General features: G+C 40.7%; 2 protein-coding genes across 6 annotated transcripts; both read right to left on the bottom strand.

Moving 5' to 3' along the window:
• Nucleotides 1–923: 923 nt before the first annotated feature.
• On the bottom strand, nucleotides 924–1,993 carry LOC147425587 (uncharacterized). The gene is made up of 3 exons (XM_086500674.1): nucleotides 1,751–1,993; nucleotides 1,549–1,668; nucleotides 924–1,278 (listed from the first exon to the last, which is right to left on the bottom strand). The coding sequence occupies exons 1-3, from the start codon at nucleotides 1,991–1,993 to the stop codon at nucleotides 1,024–1,026; spliced, it is 618 nt and encodes a 205-aa protein (XP_086356800.1). The 3' UTR covers nucleotides 924–1,023.
• An 18-nt stretch (nucleotides 1,994–2,011) lies between these two features.
• On the bottom strand, nucleotides 2,012–10,988 carry LOC147425586 (uncharacterized). Of its 5 annotated transcripts, none has more exons than XR_015186483.1 (7): nucleotides 10,156–10,988; nucleotides 9,920–10,037; nucleotides 8,063–8,138; nucleotides 6,506–6,575; nucleotides 4,382–4,989; nucleotides 3,579–4,315; nucleotides 2,904–3,500 (listed from the first exon to the last, which is right to left on the bottom strand). XR_015186483.1 is itself a non-coding variant. In XM_086500673.1 (5 exons), exons 2-5 carry the CDS (start codon nucleotides 2,883–2,885, stop codon nucleotides 2,096–2,098), a joined length of 540 nt encoding a protein of 179 aa, XP_086356799.1. In that variant the 5' UTR covers nucleotides 2,886–3,500; nucleotides 3,579–4,521; the 3' UTR covers nucleotides 2,012–2,095. The 5 variants fall into 5 exon arrangements, 2 of the variants coding, with proteins under 2 accessions (XP_086356799.1, XP_086356797.1); XR_015186485.1 differs by having other exon boundaries at nucleotides 3,579–4,307; XR_015186484.1 differs by lacking the exon at nucleotides 8,063–8,138 and having other exon boundaries at nucleotides 10,156–10,986.
• Nucleotides 10,989–13,089: the final 2,101 nt, after the last annotated feature.

Raw genomic sequence — 13,089 nt, 5'->3', positions numbered from 1 at the left:
GCCTGAAAAATGTCGTTTTTTCAACATATTTTTCACCCTGGCAAAATGCAGAACATGTACACCACATTCTTCATGTGGTGTCATTGTCGAATGCACTCTGGAGAGGTGGTGTACTATCAAGCTCATTTACGTTAGGTGATTGACCCTGAAGGGCTTCAAGATTTTTGTTGTGATTGAAATTTGGGTGAATTTTATGGAGTGTCTCCCGTTTTCTATGCTAAGAAAAAAGGTGCTTCTACTCAACATTTGATATCCTTCAGGTGTAAATAAACATTTATACGTACATGTACACTTGAAAGTCTTGGAGGTGGAAGCCATGTATGCCTGTATCACCTAAATGTCATGAGCCATGGTTACAAGGACTATAGTGGCCCAAGAACCACATTAACACTTGATGCTAGTGTCAAAGGCTATAGTACCACATACTTTAAGTCGCAAATACAAATGAGATAAAACTTTGCAGCATTGTGCAATTGCAATAATTAGAGAGCGACATATATTAAAAGACTAATCTGCACTATGAGAGATCGTGGTGTTTCCTGTGGGCCATTACCGCAAAACAAGAGAGAGGAATTCAAAATGAGGAGAGAGAATCCTTTTGATGCTCAAGCGGCACTTTACCGCAAATATTACCGTGTGCATTTCCGTGAATATTGCCGCGCACATTACCGCTAAAGCTGGACCCCCTCCCCCCTCCCTCTCCCGCGGGTTTCCATTTAAATCCAATATAACTCAAAATGTATTTACACACTACAACTCCTACACTCTCCAGAATGCTTGCTCACTTGACTTAATCTCTCTTTCACTCTAAAAATTCTATACATAAATCATTGAACTCACAACAAAACCATTACAAATACTATTCATAAGCACATAACGAAACATTTGCAAATTAATCATATACTACACCAAGTGAAAGAATGGAGAGTTTTATTAATTCTCATCTTGTATAAGATCTCTACAAGCACTAGGATCCTTATTTAGACCCATAGTATTCAAATCAATAAACAAATTTAGAGATTCTCACTCCTCTCCATCACCTCCTGTAGAATCATCATCGCTTTCTCCCTCTTCGGCCTCCTCCTCAAGATGACTATTTGCAAGGCTTGGCTGACCTTCTTCAACTTCTACTACATCTTCCTCTGCATCTTGTGGTGATGGTATGATGGGATCAATTACTGGCTCAATGTCCATCTCTGCAAAGATAGATCTACCCCGCGGCGTGACTGGAATGACATACCAAAGTCTTCTTTGATATATACATGGCACATAAAAGACCTGTACGTCACACACAAAGAATAAGCTGATATACATAACTTAAATTTTTAATTTAAGTTAATTGCACATAGCCTAAATTACTTGCTCGCAACTACTAGGATACACTAAGTTGTCAGTTATTCCCCGATGGAATTGGGTGGAATCCACCATAATGAGCCCATTTTCATGTCTTTTGACCTCACCCGCAAACCATCGGCACTCAAAGAGGAATTTGTGAAAACATATGAAATCCACTTTGATTATTCTCTCTATAGTACCACAATATCTGACCTCATCTGTTGTTGTGTCAAAGTTTCCCATCACGCCACAATCATTAGTGGTCCGATGCTCATCTATCTTGCGGGTGCGAAAATGTCGGCTTTCGGACCAAATGTAGTTGAAAATGAGACCCTAAAATCACAATGCATAAGAGGTTACATCGCATTTCATTAAGTGATTTGCATACATGCATACATAACATATACACACTCACCTTGCGCAAGCATCCTCGCACATACTCCCATTCTTTAGGGCTTATTTGTTCTCCTTGTGCTTTGGCATTGGTCATGGCATTATGGATCCACTCTACTTGAATCAAATCAGGATATTTTGCAAGCTCTTTAGGAAAAGGAGGTGCACGTCTACTTCCATGGGACCTCTTCCATGCATCTCTATCCCTTTCTCTAGCATTGAGTAAAGAGTAGTTGTTGACTATGGCATGAAACTCTCTATCCATGACCAAGAGTGAGCCTTTTCCACTGGGAATGGTTGAGTGCTTCCTAGGATCCTCTTTTTCACTCCAGAGACGAGGCAATGATGGATCCAATGTGATGAGATACTATGAGACATACACAAATGCCTCTTGCACCACCCAACCTTCTGCCATGCTCGCCTGAAAACATTAAAACCACATATTTTTATTAGTAACTCCATAGCGTATAAATGCTATCTATATTGTATTGATTTTGCATACCTCCGGTTGTGACCTCAATCTAACAAAATCCTTTAAAGTCTTCAAGAATCTCTCCAAGAAGAACATCCATCTAGAGTGAACCACCCCACAAATGGTAATCTCCTCAACAAGGTGAAGCAATAGATGTATTTGGCTAACAAGGATTGTATGTGGGAATGCATCCTCAATAACACACACTGCCTCTACTACTAGCTGATGGGCTACTGGTATGGCTTCTACGTTTATCTCCTTGGAGCTCACAAATCTACAGGGCAAACATTATATAGTAGATGAAAAAAAATTCCAAAGTTCATGCATGCACAACATGATATAGTACTTGAGAAAAAGCCATTACCTCACAATCTCACCCACTTTGAATATTGCAGCCTTCACCTTAGTGTCCCCATAACCACTAATAGTTATGGGAAGTACAAACTACAAAGAATAAAACATCTTAGTGAATGTCAACCTATATATAAGGACACATAGACACCACAAACTGTTCTACTCTTACCTGAAGGATTTTATGCCAATCATGGGATTTCAATCCATACAATTGAGTGGAGCCACCCTTTTTGGTTTTTGTGAAAGCACCTTTGAGTGATCGCATATATCCCGTTGGAGTTCTGATGGATGCAATAACTTGCTTTGTCCGCTCTTGGTCTGCCTTTGACATTATCCACGGTGCTTAGGGGAGAATCATCTTTCCCCGCTCCCCCATGCGGGGCGTGGCTGAAGGGTGGAGACGTCTAATGGCTCTTAAATCTTCCCTAGCACCCAATGAATCCTTCTTGCCAATTTTGTGATTCCATATAGCTTGCCCAACATTTTTGAATACATGCATAGGGTCCAATAAGTGCTGAATTTTCAACGAAGCCCAATAGGGGAGCGACAAGAAGATTGAGTACCTCGACATACCCTTTGGCAACCCATTGGGAGGCGGTGAGGTACCATGATGCTCCTCCCAATGCTTCGCCCAATCAGCCATGTTCCAATGGAACGGTTGCACTCCATTGATAGGGGGAGCATATCTACGATGTGAAGGAGGTAGGAAGCGATGGTTGTTGGGATAGATCACCTTCCCAAGAAGAGGAGGTCTCTCTGTCACAAGGGAAGGGCCACAAGTGGGACACACACTATGTCCAGATGTTTCCAATCCTGCCAAGAGGTAAACAAACGTTACACATGAGATGGTTGTTGGGATAGATCACCTTCCCAAGAAGAGGAGGTCTCTTTGTCACAAGGGAAGGGCCACAAGTGGGATACGCACTATGTCCAGATGTTGCCAATCCTGCCAAGAGGTAAACAAACGTTACACATGAGATGATAAACCTAAATCAAAGAGTACAATTAACATGTGCATACTTACCAGATACCTCTCTAAATCCTGGGTAATCATGCATGGTCCACATGAGGATGCACTTGATGACGGCTTTGCGGTCTCGTGGTGGCCGTGAAATGTCAATGACATCTATGCCTCTCCATAGTTCTTGAAGCTCATCAATAAGAGGTTGCAGATATAAATCCATGTTTTTAACCTTGTGCTTTCCTGGAATGAGAAGTGATAGTAAAATGTTTCCCTTTTTTGTTGCCTCCCAAGGTGGAATATTGTAGTTTACAACCACCACCGGCCAAGTGCTCCATGAAGTAGAGCAGTGCCCAAATGGATTCACTCCATCACTCACTAACCCAATCCTCAAGTGACGAGGCTCATCCCTGAACTCTGGCCATGTGTCCTCTATGTGCTTCCACGCTGGTGAGTCAGCTGGCACTCTCATAATACCATCTGTGGAGCGATTTTTTGCATGCCAACTCAAAAGTTCGCTCGTACCCTTCGATCTAAACATGTGTTGGATGCGAGGGATGAGTGGAAAATGCCTCAAAACTTTACGTGGAATTCTGTTGCTCTGCATTCCTTCTTTGAACCTAGGCTCCCCGCACGATGGACATGTGTCACAATCGGCATGCTCATTACGAAAGAGCACACAATCGTTTACGCAAGCATGAATGAGATCATAATCCATCCCTAATGCAGTCACCACTTAGCGGGATTTTCGTCTATTCTCTGGCATGTGACTGCCAGCTGGCAGCATCTTTCCTAGCAACCTAAGAAAGTACATTAGAAGCTAATTTATGCACTCCACAAGCATCCTTCACAATCTGTATACATACCTCAAAAGTGCGTCGACACTAGCATTGCTCCATCCAAACATCGCCTGAAGGTTAAGGACTTCGAGAGATGCCCTTAAAATGGAGTAAGAGCATCTATCATATAGTGGGTTGTGTGCCGAATCGAGTAGCTCACTCCTCGTTCTTTCGGAAGCTTCTTCGCATGCACACTCTGGTTCATGCTCCTCCTCTCGTGCATAGAGATCCTCAACCATTCTATGCAAATGGTCGTCTTCTGCATCCACGTAAGGAGATGGGATGTGGTCACTCGGATAAGAGAGAGCAGCAGTACTTGGCTGATTTGATGTGCTTCCTCCCTCTCTAATGGATTCCTGGCGCATGCACTCTTCCACCCTCCTTTCCCCTCCTCCACCAACCACACGCCAATGAGGGGTGACGTCAATAGCCTCTACAATTCGCGGATCGTTTGTTTCCATCCGTGCACGCTTTCGAGGATCGTCCCATAGTCCATAATCTTCTACATGGCTCAAGCATATCCATCGAAGTCGAGCAATGGCACATTTGCACCGCACGCATGGGCATGGTAATCGCTCAGCCAACCACCGTGATCTATCCGGTTCAGTGGAAGGGCCAAAATCATCCCAAGCAACCTACATTAATAAATTACATACACTAATTAAAATCAAATTACCAAAGAATGTTAATAAAATATCAGTAAAAAGTAAAAATTAAACTTTTAGGTAAAAATGTCTTTTTCAAAGTACTAGGAATACTTTCATTATATATATATTTTATAAAAAACATAGTACCAATAGATTTTGAGGATCAATAGTAATAATATCAGAACGTGGCTATCTGTGTATATGGCCCGAATTTGTGCCGCGGTAATAGGTGCGGTAATCAGCGCGGTAAGACACGCGGTAATGCTCGCGGTAATAGGAGCGGCAAATCAATTTTCAAATTTTTTTATAAATAGGGGCACCCGCGTGCCCCGCGAGGTTCAAAGCCCTAAAATTTGAATTTCATTGTCTTCTCCACAGAAGCCGAGAGCGCGAACCTCACAACCTTGAGCTCTACCTCCATCTCTACTTTTCTACTCTCCACACATGCATACACACACACTAATTAGTGCATGTGTTCTTTACACACACTAATTAGTGTGTGCATTATTCTAATGCACACACTAATTAGTGTAAGTAAAGTACGTACACCATAACCTAAATTTGTTAATTAGTGGTTACTTGCAAAATCTAAACATTAATGTACACACTAATTACACACACTAATTAATGCACGTGTTCTTTACACACAATAATTAGTGTGTGCATTATTCTAATGCACACACTAATTAGTGTAAGTAAAGACACACCAAAACCTAAATTTGTTAATTATTAGTTACTTGCAAAATCTAAACTTGTTAGATTTGTCAAATTAGTTACTTGCAAAATCTAAACTTGTTAGATTTGTCAAATTAGTTACTTGCAAAATCTAAACTTGTTACACACACTATTTAGTGTGTGATTAGTGTGTGCATTGGTCAATGGGATTGGCCAATTCACACACTAATTAGTATGTGTTAATACACACTAATTTGTGTGTGCATTTGCCAATGTGATTGGTCAATGCACACACTAATTAGTTTGGGATTAGTGTGTGCATTGGTCAATTGGATTGGCCAATACACACACTATTTAGTGTGTGATTAGTGTGTGCACAAGCCAATTGGATTGGCCAATACACACACTATTGAGTGTGTGATTAGTGTGTGCATTGGTCAATTGGATTGGTCAATACACACACTATTTAGTGTGTGCATTGACCAATGGAATTGGCCAATGCACACACTAATTAGTGTATGTTGACACACACTAATTAGTGTGTGCACAAGCCAATTACACAAGCCAATGCACACACTAATTAGTGTATGTTAACACACACTAATTATTGTATGTTAACACACACTAATTAGTGTGTGCACAAGCCAATTACACAAGCCAATGCACACACTAATTAGTGTGTGCACACACTAATTAGTGTATGTTAACACACACTAATATAATGCACACACTAATTAGTGTGTGCACAAGCCAATTACACAAGCCAACACTAAAACACACACTAATTATGTTAAATTAAACAACAATCAACACAAAAACATAAACATACCTCCATGATTAAGTCGTAGGTGACGTATTAGGTCCCAATGGCCGTCCAAGTGATCGCACAATCGGTCACACTAATCATAAACACAATAATCTCTTATTAGTCAATACATACACTAATATCTTATTAGCACTCAAGGCTTTGCAAGACTCTTTTATAGGTCGTATACACACATTGGATTCTTTCCACATTGGATTCTTTCAACATTGGATACTATAGAGAATCCAATGTTTGAAAAAAATCAATGTGTAAACTTTTAATCATATATTCGAATTTTATACCCTAGTTTAATCTTTGTTGTAATAAATGCAGACTATGTCTTCTTCTTCCACACCACACTTTCGCAGCATTGAGGATTTCATGGCAGACGGGATGTCATATCCCAACGCTCTCTCTGCCTATCATTCACAGCCGTCGCCTCAGCAGTCATCATCAAGGTTCGGCTGGTTTCGGGACGCTCTTGGTGGGTTCGCTGCCGTACCTGTGACCGATCGAGATGTGGAGAGGGCATTGCGTCTTCGGGCTGAGTGGTTAGGTTCGTAGAAAACCCTTACGCAGCGCTATTCACCGGCGTAGCTAGCAGCTTTTGGATTATTAGAGGTCTCTACTCCGACTGGTGGCACTCCATACCTGCAGAGTTTTCCAGCTACAGCTCCAGGTTCAACTTTTCCTTCACAGGGTCCAAAGTCCCAGGGTGTGACGCCGTTGGGTGCGACGCCACAGGGTCCGACGCCACGGGCATCCACCTATCCATCACCTATCCCACCTTCTGTCCCAGATTCACGTCGGCATTCTTCTGGCAGTCAGCGTCAGGGCAGCTCGCGTGCTAGCGCCGGCCGATCTCGACAAGGGAGCGGAGTTGTTGTTTTGGGGGGGGAGTACTACAGATTCTCCTCCACACTCACCGCTCCCTGCTCCAGCAGAAGATGAGGACCATGACATGCCTTCACCAGATGCTCGCGGGTTATACTACCATGCTCATAGAGGAGGTATGGTGGATCTCGGGACAGCGTTGGGCAGGAGATTCCGCACACACGTCAACCAATTAATGCACTCCACATATATCAATTGTTTTCTGAAACTTGATCAGCAAGATCCCTACAACCTCACATATATAGAGACAACCATGCACATGCGTTACCGCAACCCTGAGGGGCAACAATTTTCAAGGCAATGGTTGCAAGAGCATGTCAAAACATTTCTGAAGAACAAAAAATCTAGTGTGAGGAGAGTTGCAAAGAAGACAATGGAGTCTCCAGAGCATAGCTATCGGCCAGGAAATGTCCATGATGTGGAGTGGGAGACCGCTATGGGCGAGAAAGAGGACGAAAGGGCAACGGGTGCGAGGATGTATACGCGTCAAGTTCCCATCAGACTCCTACGCATTATGGTTCGGGAGGAAAAACGGCTTGGAAAGACAAATATGTAAGTAAAAATATTAGTTTTATTGTAAAAAATCTAATGTTTTTCATTTAATTAATTGGTTGCTATTTTTTGTCAGTATAACATTACCATGAGTCGCCCGACCAGAGATGTGCAGAGATATAGAGAGAACCATACCGAGTGTCAAATTTGGTGTTGGTTGTTTGAAAATCAAATGATCTCTCGAGAGGAGTTCGAAAATGCGTGCAGAAGTCTGCAACATATATGTAAGTTTAATCTTATTTAAATAATCAAATTGATGATTTTATATCAAATATTAAATAACAAAGTGTTAATTGTTTCTTTTTTATGGTTTTGCAGAGTCAAGGAGTTCCACGCGAAATACCGCCAACTCCCCCATGAGCATCCTCTATTTTGTATACGCGGGCCCCGTTTGCCCTATCCCACATGACCATACTCTATTTTGTACATGCGGGCTTTTTTTGCCCTTTATGTAAATGCAATACCTATCATTTTTTGGCTCAATACCTCACCCAATTGTAATTCCACTTATGTAAATGAAATTATCAATCTTTTTTTGGTTCAATGTATTGTCCAATTGTGATATTTTGTTGTAATTAATAATAATTTTGTAAAATAACTAAAATAAATAAAAAAATAGATGACCTTTTGGATGGTCCTACAAAGGACAATCCAAACGGTCATCTGTTTTTTTATAATAAATCCTACCGCGGTAATGCCCGCGATAACGCACACATGGTAATGTTTGTGGATATGTTTGCAGCAAAAAACGCGGTAATAGGCGTGGAAATATAGCCGCAACCATTACCGCGGATGTTACCGCTAGACCATTACTGCAAACATTTCCACAATATTTTTCGCGTACGGGAATTTTTATATTTCAAGTTTGTTTGTTTTTTTGCGGTAATGTGAGCGATAATACCGCGCATATGTTATAGTGCTGAACACGCTTGTTGGATCTTTTAACATAGATGATGTATACATTCATGCAAGACACAATTTCTTGCTTGGAACAAGGCTTTTAATCACAGCAAGCCTATCACTTAAAATCCTTGGAGATATAGAATTTACATCATGGAAAACTACTGTGTAATAATCAACTGGATTTAAGGTTTCCTTCAAAAGCACTAAAGCCATATTCTCGGGCCACCAACAACTGGTGTCATCTATAACTATTCTTGAAATGCGTATCGGTGGCCTTTCTCTCCCAAAGACATAAAAGTGTTTCTCTGGCCAAACGATCATCCCTAAGATGACAGGCTATCTCAGCAACTAGTTCTTCTACTACTTCCTGTCGAGCCATATCCTACATATGCATGTTTACAAGAACGAGCACTGTGCATTCAAACCTATTTTATTAATAACATGCGTGTGTCAATATGCGAATGACCCACTCAAAGGCGGCAGTAGGATGAGTACTAGTACTTAGTCTCAGCGAAATCTAAGCATGACATAAACCTCTTCAAGAGTCATGACTATGCCACGGCTAGACGTCGCTATCATCTAAAGAATATTTAATTTTTAAAACTGTTCAAATTTTAAAAAATGTTCATATTTGTTTTTATTTTTGAGTTACATACATGTGTACCCGTGCTTCATGATTCACAATAACCTAGCACCAAAGATCCTTATAATATATAATCCTTTTTGCTTTGTATCTAAGAGACACGAGCATCGTATGACAAAATTAAAATGATAAAACATAACATTATCCCTTGAGATCGAGCAATTGTTCAAATATCTTTTTGCTAGCTCGTTTTTTTAATTATATGTTTGTATGTGTGAGATCCACAACAACCAACCCTAAATAAAAAGGCACATAATAGACTTGTTGAAACAAAGTTTTTTTTAAAACAATCTCTTTGTTTTTAATTTAATGCTTTTGGCATATATGTGTACGCATACATGGACATGAATTTATTTGAATTTCTATGTGAGTTTGATTTGCAAACTATGTGCATGAGAGCAAAGAAGAGAGCCATGGTTCAAAGTAGATAGTTAAGTTGTACCTACTCGAGAAAAAAAAGATGCAAAAAAGCTTGTCTTCGCCGACAACATCCCGCTCACGGTCGAACTTCGAGAATTGTTATCGTTTCACTCAATTCGAAAAAAGGGTCTGTAGGTCGATTCTCTACATACAAAAATTTGAACTGCAATGAGAACATAATGGATATTTGACACACATTACCATTTTTTAAAAAAGCCTAAATTAATAAAGATTTATACGAAGCGTTATGTCGGCAAATTACCCAAGCTATAATTACTTGCTATGCTGGTTCAGCTAGAAGGTCGCTGGATCCGATCCGCTGGAGCTTCTAAAGAACAATATCGAGCTGCTTAATGAAGCAGCGTACCTTTCGATCGCTAAATAGTGTTCAAATTCATCAGCCAAACCTTTCGGGCTCCCCGCTGAGCAAGATAGTCATGAACTCCCGGCACTGGACGAGCGCGCTGCACTTATACAATGGTGCCGCAGAACAGCTGAATGTGTCACTAGATGAGCAATACTGTGGGCACGCAAGGGGGGAGGAGGCTACGGAGGCTGGGACCAGGGGTCGATTTGATCAGCATGGCGGGGAGGAAAGAAACTGCTAGCTAGTGTTGCTGCACGTTGCGAAGGTAGCCGCAGTGGATGAACACCATAGGGGGAGTGGAGGCTCGCAAGGGGTATTTTCTGCAAGCGCTAGCTATAGTCACTGGAGACCAGATCATGAATTACGTACATGTACTCCTGCACAGGACATATTTGGGGTAGCTGCTACAAGCACGCGGAACTGGAGACCTGCAGATCAGCACACATGTGATCTTTCTGACGAGTGATGAGAGAGTTTGTGCAGAGGGAATTGAAGAGTAGAGAAGTAGAAGCGGGAGAGACGTACAGACCGGCGTGGATGGAAACTCTACTGCGGAGAAGAGGTGAAAATTAAAGAGAAGGAGTATTCGATTCCACCTAAACATTAGGTTGTGCGCCAAACAATAAGGTACAACTACTTATAATTAGGTAGGTACTCCATTCAGGCCTTGGCTAGGGTTTGTGTAATTCCATTCACTCCTTGGCTAGGGTTCCAAGGTGAGCTGAGCTATACGAAATTGAGACAAATCTCCCATCATATGTATAAATTTTCAAGCCAGAGGGAAACCTCAAAGACTCATCTTGTTATGCATGGGTGTGTGTATGTGTGCGAGTTCACGTGTGTTTGCACATGTCCGCTTGTGTATGCATGTGTGTGTGTGTGTGTGTGTGTGTGTGTGTGTGAGAGAGAGAGAGAGAGAGAGAGAGAGAGAGAGAGAGAGTGTTATATTAAACGTCTTCAAAAGGCCAAAATGACATACGAGACCAAACCGATGCAATCGTGCTGGATAGGATACAATGTATAGGTACAAAAATGATCATCATCGACATTCTCAATGTCTCGAAAAAAAAACTAGCACGACAGAGTCTCTATCCTAAAGAAATCAGTGCTCTCTCTCTATCTGTGTGTGTGTGTGTGTGTGACACATAATAGTTTCAATATCGAGAGAGTCAAGCGAGATGTCTTAGACTAAGACATATGTTTATCTACACTCATATGTTTCCTAATTTGGAAGGTCAAGCCTTTTAGAAATGCTACAATCTAACCTTGTCATTATCCCCTCCTTGTATGAATCATTTGGCATATCATGTAGCCTAATTATAATGCAAATAAGCAGTATCATTGTAGCATTATGTGTGTGTGTGTGTGAGAGAGAGAGAGCCTTTCATAATAGACAATTTTTCAATAGTGCATAAAGAATGTGCATATGAATTGAGCCCATGCTTTTATTGGCCGCAACAATGCACATGTCACATACTAATCGTCATTTTAAATGTCTAGGGAAAAAACCTAGGACAAAAGTGTCTCTAGAGTCTCTATCCTAAATAAGTCAACGCTCTATCTCCCTCCACTACTCCTATTTTCATATAGCACTACCTTACTAGGTCATTGATATCCTTGCCTTGTTTTTAATAGTCCAATTTAGTGGTTGGCTAAGCTTAACACATCACCTAGTTATTTTTAGAAACATTTTGTCTCTATTCTACTTTTTCCTCCAAGAGAGTGAAATGTTATCATGTGATTGGTTTGTTGGCACTTCTGGAGGTTGAAAATGGCACTACAAACCATCTCTAGCCTAGTGGTTAAGTACGAGGCCTTTGAGTGGGCTACAATAGCTTATATCAAAGCTTATAATAAGATAGAGGACAACCAGATACACACATAATATTGTCCCATATGAATTTCGTCTCTATTCTACGTTTTTCTTTCAAGTGAATGAAACATTACTGAGTGATATTGGTTTGTTGACACTTGTGGAGGTTGAAATGACACTATAAATAATCTCTAGTGGTTGTACGAGGCCTTTCAATAGGCAACAATAACTTATATCACTACTATTGAAAAAAGAACTGGAAACACCCATAATATTGTCCCATATGAATCTCTCTCTCTCTCTCTCTCTCCTCTTGGGTACACATATCGTGGAGGGATCAACCAAGTGCATAGCTCGCTCTCTCTTTCTCTCTCTTTCTCTCTCTCTCTCTCTCTCTCTCCCCCCCCCCCTCCTTGGGTACAAATATCATGGAGGGTCAACCAAGTGCATAGTTATTAGTTACTATTTGGATTTATTTGTGCCCGAGACACGGTCACATATGTACCCTTTATTTGTCTTGTATGTATGTTGACTTTGCACTTGAAGAGGAACTCGAGATCTCTTCTTCTTTGTGGAAGTCTTCAAAGAGGCACATTTCATAAAGTATGTATTGTGTTGCCATGATAAATACACGATCAAAAAGATCTTTTTGTAGTCTATGTACACACTTCAATCATCATTGCCATGTGCTTCTAGCTACTTTCAAATTACTAGATCATTGTACTGTGGGCTTTGATAGTAACTTTCTCAAAATGCATGCTTTAGTGCCAATGGAATGATAAACAAAAGTACATACATTGGTACAATAAGGAAGAAAATTCTATTTATATTCCTTGACAAGAATTCCTTTGCTTCTAATGGTGGATATTCAAGATTGGTGTCACATTTGATAATAACTTCGTCATGTGAACAAGTGAATGCTTATCAATTACAAGGTGAAAAATTCTTGTATTTGTATTGATTGATGGTTTGATTAGTTGAGATTGTTTATTTAAATGTTACATAGATTTTGGCTA

The sequence above is a fragment of the Adiantum capillus-veneris genome, chromosome 25, assembly GCF_014529385.1.
Source record: "Adiantum capillus-veneris isolate H3 chromosome 25, ASM1452938v2, whole genome shotgun sequence".
Taxonomy (NCBI): Eukaryota; Viridiplantae; Streptophyta; class Polypodiopsida; order Polypodiales; family Pteridaceae; genus Adiantum; species Adiantum capillus-veneris.
This window is presented reverse-complemented; position numbering and strand designations above follow the sequence as displayed.

Bases quoted from the DNA above. Each gene is read 5' to 3' on its own strand.
- LOC147425587 (XM_086500674.1), bottom strand. From the start codon at position 1,993: ATGGATAGAGAGTTTCATGCCATAGTCAACAACTACTCTTTACTCAAT. The intron at 1,669-1,750 runs GTGAGTGTGTAT...TTGTGATTTTAG, and splicing joins TGCGAGGATGCTTGCGCAAG to GGTCTCATTTTCAACTACAT. The intron at 1,279-1,548 runs GTCAGATATTGT...TGTGACGTACAG, and splicing joins TTGACACAACAACAGATGAG to GTCTTTTATGTGCCATGTAT.
- LOC147425586 (XM_086500671.1), bottom strand. From the start codon at position 4,233: ATGGATTATGATCTCATTCATGCTTGCGTAAACGATTGTGTGCTCTTT. The intron at 3,501-3,578 runs GTAAGTATGCAC...ACCTCTTGGCAG, and splicing joins AGGATTTAGAGAGGTATCTG to GATTGGCAACATCTGGACAT.